We start from the raw sequence: 7,140 nt of genomic DNA, 5'->3' as shown, positions 1-7,140 counted from the left end.
ACCCGTGCGTTAGCATGCACTCGTACACGTATGTATGATTGCACGCACACATATATATATGTCCATGTGCGAGTCTAAAACAAACATAAAATAATAAAATAATAACGGTAAAATCATGTATATTATACTATCCAATTATTAGAAGATTCATCACGCACCATTATCATGTCCGAAGTCAGGACTGCCTTCGCACATGCACATGTATATATCTATAAATGCGTACACACGCACATATAAAATAATATATATATAAAAAATATTTAATTTAGTAAACCAGTCCGATTGTGCGTTACAGCTTGTCATGATGTTAGGGATTATTTTAATACTCTCCGTTAAAACTTCGTTCGCCTTGATTGGATTTGATTGTGGTGGACAGCATCTCAACATCACCGCCGTTTCCCTCTTAGATGTAGGAGAATGCAATCTCCATCATCAAACTCCAAACTTCACAGAAACTTATATACAACTATTACAACTTTCCGAATATAACTATGCAGAAGTTATACAGTGCAAACTAAAGATATCCCGCACGATATATCACTGTGGCATGCATTCGCACATCTCGGTCGTCTTTAACGGAAAAGCGGATTACGTCCAAGAAACCGGATATTCGCAATGCTTGCGAATGTTTCAAGATGGCACCACATCCCTGGGACCCGCTCACTTAATCAGTGGACTTAAAATCAACCAAACTTCTTATCACAGCCTTACGCTGGCTGGCGAATTAAAAACCGATGGAACGTGTAAGGGTACGCAATATTCTGACCCTTACGGCACATGGGACAACGTAATTGTTCAAGCAGTCGCAAAAATCTCACTCAAATCATCTTATGTGCCAGTACAACTCAAACACGGTAAAATCAAGCTAAGGTCAGGAACCATCTGTACACTGGCCGACAGCTTTTGTTTGGATTCTGACGACGGCTACACCTTTTGGAAACCAGTACCTACGAAATCATGCAACTTCAATCAATACGACGTACTATACGAAGGACTAGCGACTAAAATAGCAGGCGATAATTCACCCATCGTCTACAGTCTTACCACACAAAACATCACATTCGCCTTGACTAAAACTAAAGAACAGCCATTGTGCGGATACACCCTGCTTCGCACGGAACATCCGAAATTATTTATTCTCGAAACAAAGCAAGGCCAAACTTTTGCCAACAAAGGTACGATCCCTGTGGATAACTTCGATATATTCACTTACATGAACTCCAAGTTTGTGTATGTTGAAAAACATATCCGACATCAAATGACATCTTTGTATCATAACGTCATACAACAAAAATGTGAATTGGAAAGACAAGTAATAACCAACGCCTTATCCTTTGCAACTCTCTTGCCTGATGAATTCGCGTATAGTCTAATGAAATCGCCGGGATACATGGCCGTCACCACTGGAGAAGCTGTCCAAATCATAAAATGCATCCCTGTAGAAGTAACCGTACGTCCAACCAAAGAATGTTATAACGAGTTACCCGTAACCATCAGAAACGCTTCTTACTTCCTCACACCCAAATCAAGAATCGTCACAAAGATCGGGAATGAGCGAAAATGTTCTCAAGAATTACCAACGTTATACCGGATAAAGGACACTTGGGTACAGTTCACGCCAAAAGCACAAGTAAGACAGTTGTCACCTCAACAACTACGACCCATGGCATCTCTTACCTGGAGTTATTTAACACCTGGACCCCTAGCTGTTAGCGGAATCTATACGCAACAAGACATAGAAAAATTGAGAGACCACATTATGTTCCCCGCAGAGAAACCGGCACTGCTCAACGCCGTCGCCCGTGGGCTCATCGGACACCCAGTTAACACCGACTCCGTCTCATTATACAAACTACTAGACGAAGAATCGCTCAACAAAATCGTAGACAACACCGCGGCAAAAATATGGAGAGGATTCATGAGTTTTGGATCAGCCACGGCCGGTGTCGTTGGAGTATTTATGATCGTTCGTATTGCTAAATTGGCAATTGATACCATCATCCATGGATACGCACTACATACCGTATATGGATGTAGTCTACATCTAATAGGAGCATTATGGGACTCTCTAACTAATCTCTTGCTTCACCTCAGCCGCAAGAATATGAACGAAAAAGAAGAAAAGAACAAATTCCCAGAAGACGCCACACCTCTCGCCACCATCTCAGACACACCCCCTGCACTGCCAAAAGAACCGCCAGTGATAAGTCAGCCACAACTTCAAGGCTATAACACCAGACGATCTGGAGAAATGGAATCCATAAATATTACTATCCCTCAGACATATAATGACTTACACCAGCATCTATATAACCTAGAACAAAACCCTAGATCAACGTCGGGTTTTATTCTCAAATAGGAGGGGAGATGTAACGTCCAAACAAATTTCAAAATTTCAATCTTTTTCAAAATTTTATTCTTTAACATATTAGTCATGACAATCTCTAACCTACATGAAAGATCGGTATAAACAATTTAATCCAACATATAATTACTTATAAGTTAAAACATGTCTTCTCACAAATGACAACGGGAGTAGCAACCCACTTTTAAATAATATTTTTATCATAAAAAGCATAATTAACAAGGGTGCTTTGCTCCGAATCATTCGTTAGGAAACATAAAAGTTAGAGAATAAGCGCGCCTAAATCGGACAACAAATGTATGTTCTAACCCCTGAAACACCTTACGCATTGCATGCTACTAATGCCCCTGTATACGCTACACCATTTATACTTGCGAGCCCCTAGACACCGTACACATCCCCCCCGTGGACCGCCACCTTGTCGTGGTGGGGGGGCTCACCCTTCGCAAGGGAATAGCCTTGCGAGGGGTGCCAAGAGCGGTCTGTACCTCCAGAGGTACACTGCCCCCGGTCTCGGGGGCACGCCCTCCGTCTCGGGGGGCTCTCCTTGGGGTGTGGAAGAATTCCGCATCCCGGGGAGACGGGGCCCACTTCCCCGTTAGAGCTTCGGCTCGTATGTAGTAAAGGATGGCGACCCGGAATTCAAACGCCCGGTGGCAAGGCACCGTTAGGAGAAGGGACTGCACGGCGCTTCGGCGCTTCCCTTCCCACCATGCTCTGTGGCCTGACACGCCTGTCAGGTAGGCGGCTTCCGCCGCCCGGGGTTTTTCCCTCCCCTCCGTCATGGGGGGGGGCCTCCTTTGGGGTTATACCTAGGGGGTGGGATCGGCGGGGGCCGCATCGGAGGTGCCGCGCGCGACTACCCGAGGGGCTTTGCCCGGAGGGGGTCGCGCCGGCGGAGGGGTCAGCATGGTCACCCGAGGGGCTTTGCCCGGAGGGTTGTCCCAAGGGGCTTTGCTCGGAGGGGGCCATGCTGATCGGTCCTCGGGGCCCGTTCGTGGAACGGTTCCCGAGGACAGGGAGGTGCCTCAGGGTGCTGGTTGGGGGTCTCCAGGCTGGGTAGCCTGGGTCCCCGTCCCAGCGTCCCTGGGGTAGGCCGCACCCAGGCCGCTCGGACGTATTCCGAGGCAGGGCTGGGTCGGCGCAGACGGCCACGCGTGGTCACCTGAGGGGCATGGCCCGGAGGGTTTACCCAAGGGGCACTGCCCGGAGGGGACCACGCGGGTCGGCTGTCGAGGCCGCTCGGACATATTCCGAGGCAGGGCTCGACGGCGAGAGAGAGGTCGCAGGGTGCTGGTTGGAGAGCTTGCTCTCGTCCCAGTGTCCCTGTGGCCTGCCATCCTCGGGCCGCTCGGATGTTTCCGGATCCGGGCCGAGGATGGCGGCGAAGGCGCGCTGCGGTTACCCAAGGGGCATAGCCCGGAGGGGTTACCCAAGGGGCATAGCCCGGAGGGTGCCGCGGCCGCCCTGCCCCAGGGCCGCTCGGACATTTCCGAGACGGGGCCTGGGGCGAGAGTAGATACCCCCGGTCGGTCGGGACCGTTTTTTCTTCCGAACCGGCCGACCGGAGAGGCGCCTGCCCCTCTCTGAAAGTCTTCAGAGAGGAGCGCCCACATATGCTGGTCGCCACGGCGTGTAGGGCAGGGCCGGGGAAGCGGCGACCCTGTCCAAAGCGTCCGTGGGGCCCCCCGGGTGGCGCCGCCCGCTGCGGTACCCACATTGTCGGAGATGTGGGACCCCTGAAAGCCCGTGTGGGCGTCAAATGCCATACGGGTGTGTAAGGGGCTCGGAGTCTGGCCGGGGTGCGGTATCCCCCCGGCCTAAGACATATGTCCCCTTCCCGGGGGAACTTGGGGCCCGGCCTTGGGGTGTGGCCGGTCACGTTTCGGGGCACCCCTTGGCCGGTGGGGGTATACCCTGGGGGACGGAGCCGCAGCGGGAAAGTGGGATAATTGAAATGGAGAATCTGAATACAAACACAAATACAAACCAAGAAGACGAACGTGAGAAAGCTCTCTCTCACAGGAAGGGACAGGTCACGATGGCACAAGTTGTCGCGGCCTTGCAAGTGACCTCGCCATTACAGAGTTCTCTCGGAATCTCGAGAGAGCTCACAATAAGGCTGGAAAGGGTCGACTCACAAACGAGTATAACATCCTCGGAGGGCTCGTTCATCGCAAAAAGAACGAGGGGAAGGGCTGGAGCATCATCCATATCGGGAGCCGATAGGTCGAGGAGCCCCTCAAGATCAAGGTGGGCAGGAAAGATAGGATCCCCCTCTGAGTACAGCAGTTTTGATCCAGAACTGGAACTGGACCAAAGCAGCGTCAACACAGAGAGAGCGGAACTACCCTCCTTCCGCGAAATCAATCGAAGAATTGATAGAGAGATAGAAAAGCGAGGAGAGATACCACAACCACACCATCTGGAGGAACCACAAGAGGACGGAGACCAAGACGAAGAGAGCATAATCCCCATCTTAAAAGATAAGAGGGGAAGAGGCCGACCAGTCACCACAGGAGAATACGAGATCCTGAAAGAAAAGAAAATCAAGGAGGAAGAAGAGAGGAAAATCCAAAAGGAAAAGGGCATTTTGGACCCTCTCATCAAACCGGCGCAAACCAAATCATACAAGAAGTTCCTTGAGAGAATGTTCCTTGAGTTAATTTTAATATTTTCTTATTAATGAAAGTTTGTCAGTACTCTGAAGAGAATTTTAAAGTAATCTTATTGTATTAGTAATATAAATAAAAATACATTTAAATAAAATTTAAGTAAATTATTGCTTTTTATATAGAAATATTTATTCTGATTCATAGATAATTAATTTATTTTGTAGCATCTCCATTTGGTATAACAAAAAGAAGACGTTGGACGGAAGAAGAACGTAATACAATATTGAAAGAATTTCAAAAAGAAATTATCACTTTACAGCTGCCATCTAACAAAAAAAATTTCCTGTATAAAAAAAAAAATAAGTGCTTATTTAATCGATCCGTTTCTTAAATTAAAACGTAAATCCTTAACTATATATCTGGCAAAATTAAACGTCACTAAATGAATAAATATTTTTTCAGAAATTATTTATGTAGTCAAATCGAAAATATTTTAATTTTTTATTCAAAAATAATACGTAGATTACTTGTATTTAAGCAAATGCAAAAAATAAGTAGAATACCTAATTTTTATTATTTCAACACATTAAACTGAAAGTTAAGTTACGTTGTGAGAATTTTATAAAAAAAGAAGTTAGAGAAGTTGCACTGCGCAAAGTCATTTATTTTGATTTCTTCATATATTTATATTATATGTAGAGTAGCAGTACTGTGTAGTTATTACAATTCTTTTATTGATAATATATATTCGTGATTACAAGTGCAATATGTTAAAATAATTATATGACACATTAAGCTAAAAGTTAAGTTACATTGCGAGAATTTTATAAAAAAAAAAGTTAGAAAAGCTGCACTGCGCAAGCTATTTATTTTGATTTTTTCATATATTTATATTATATGTAGAGTAGCAGTACTGTGTAGTTATTTATTACAATTTTTATTGATAATATGTATTCATGATTACAAGTGCAATATGTGAAATTAATTATATAACACATTAAGCTAAAAGTTAAGTTACATTGCGAGAATTTTATAAAAAAGAAAGCAAAAGCTACACAAGTTTTTATTTTGATTTTTTCATATATTTATATTATATGTATAGAAGCAATACTTGTAAAGTTATTTATTTTAATTTATTTATTGATAATATGTATTCATGATTACAAGTGCAACATACTATTATACATATATGTATTAGGTTTGTGTTTTTATATATATTGTGGCGATTACATCGTCAAATAGGCCCGTATTCATAGTCCCTTCTCAAGGCAAAATCTTCATGAAGATCATCTTATTCAATTAAGATCGTCTTAAGACATTATAAATTCATAATCTATGCATAAGATAATTCTTAAGAAGAAGCTAATCCTTAGGATCGTCTTGTGTCGTATAAGACTATCTTTATAAAGACCGTGCTTAAGACAATGCTCGTTTGCGTTCGGAAATTTTCGGAATAATTCCATTGAAACAACCAATGACAGAAGGCTATTCTGCTCGTTCCATTGAAATTACAGGTTAGTCTGATTTCGTAGTATGTATGTGCATAAACATTTTTACTTTTTTTTATCTTATAAGTTAAAGAATCTTATAAAAAATGGAAAAAATAGAAAAGGAAAACAAAAGCAAAAGTAAGCATTATACGCCAGCGGAAAGAAGTCTTTTTTTACAAATTTTAAATAAATATAAACAAGTTATCGAATGTAAAAAAAGTAACATTAATACACTACGCGAAAAAGAAGCTGCGTGGGATTGTATCTGCCAAGAATTTAATAATTCCTCATTAATTACCCAAGAAGTAAGAGAGAATTTTTATTTATTATGCAATCAGGAGACGCGGTAGCGTCTCGCTAAGTTATATCTTTCATTCGTCAAATTGAAATACAATCTACAAAAAAACAAAAAAAAATATTGAAAGATATCGAAAAGATAGCGAAAATATCAAAACAAAAGCAAAAATTATCCGTAGGACGCTATTGTGTATCCTTTACCGGACGTAACACGATTTTCGTCACCTTGAAAACAAAAATTTGAAATATTTTATGAACGGGAACATATTTTTCAAAAGATGACCAAATCAATCGAAAGCGCGATTTTTTCCGAGTAAAATGAGACCTTAACGAACTTGATAGCTCTATTGGTTGCGAAGATATGAATTTTTTA

At 43.1% G+C, this 7,140-nt stretch overlaps 1 protein-coding gene across 1 annotated transcript; it reads left to right on the top strand.

The window, feature by feature from the left end:
- The first annotated feature begins 547 nt into the window (after positions 1–547).
- On the top strand, positions 548–2,359 carry LOC146722426 (uncharacterized). Its single transcript, XM_085484793.1, has one exon. It carries the CDS (start codon positions 548–550, stop codon positions 2,357–2,359), a length of 1,812 nt encoding a protein of 603 aa, XP_085340919.1.
- Positions 2,360–7,140: the final 4,781 nt, after the last annotated feature.

This window comes from Nylanderia fulva, unplaced genomic scaffold (assembly GCF_048542155.1).
Source record: "Nylanderia fulva isolate GAGA-0341 unplaced genomic scaffold, ASM4854215v1 Scaffold316, whole genome shotgun sequence".
Classification (NCBI taxonomy): Eukaryota; Metazoa; Arthropoda; class Insecta; order Hymenoptera; family Formicidae; genus Nylanderia; species Nylanderia fulva.
This window is presented reverse-complemented; position numbering and strand designations above follow the sequence as displayed.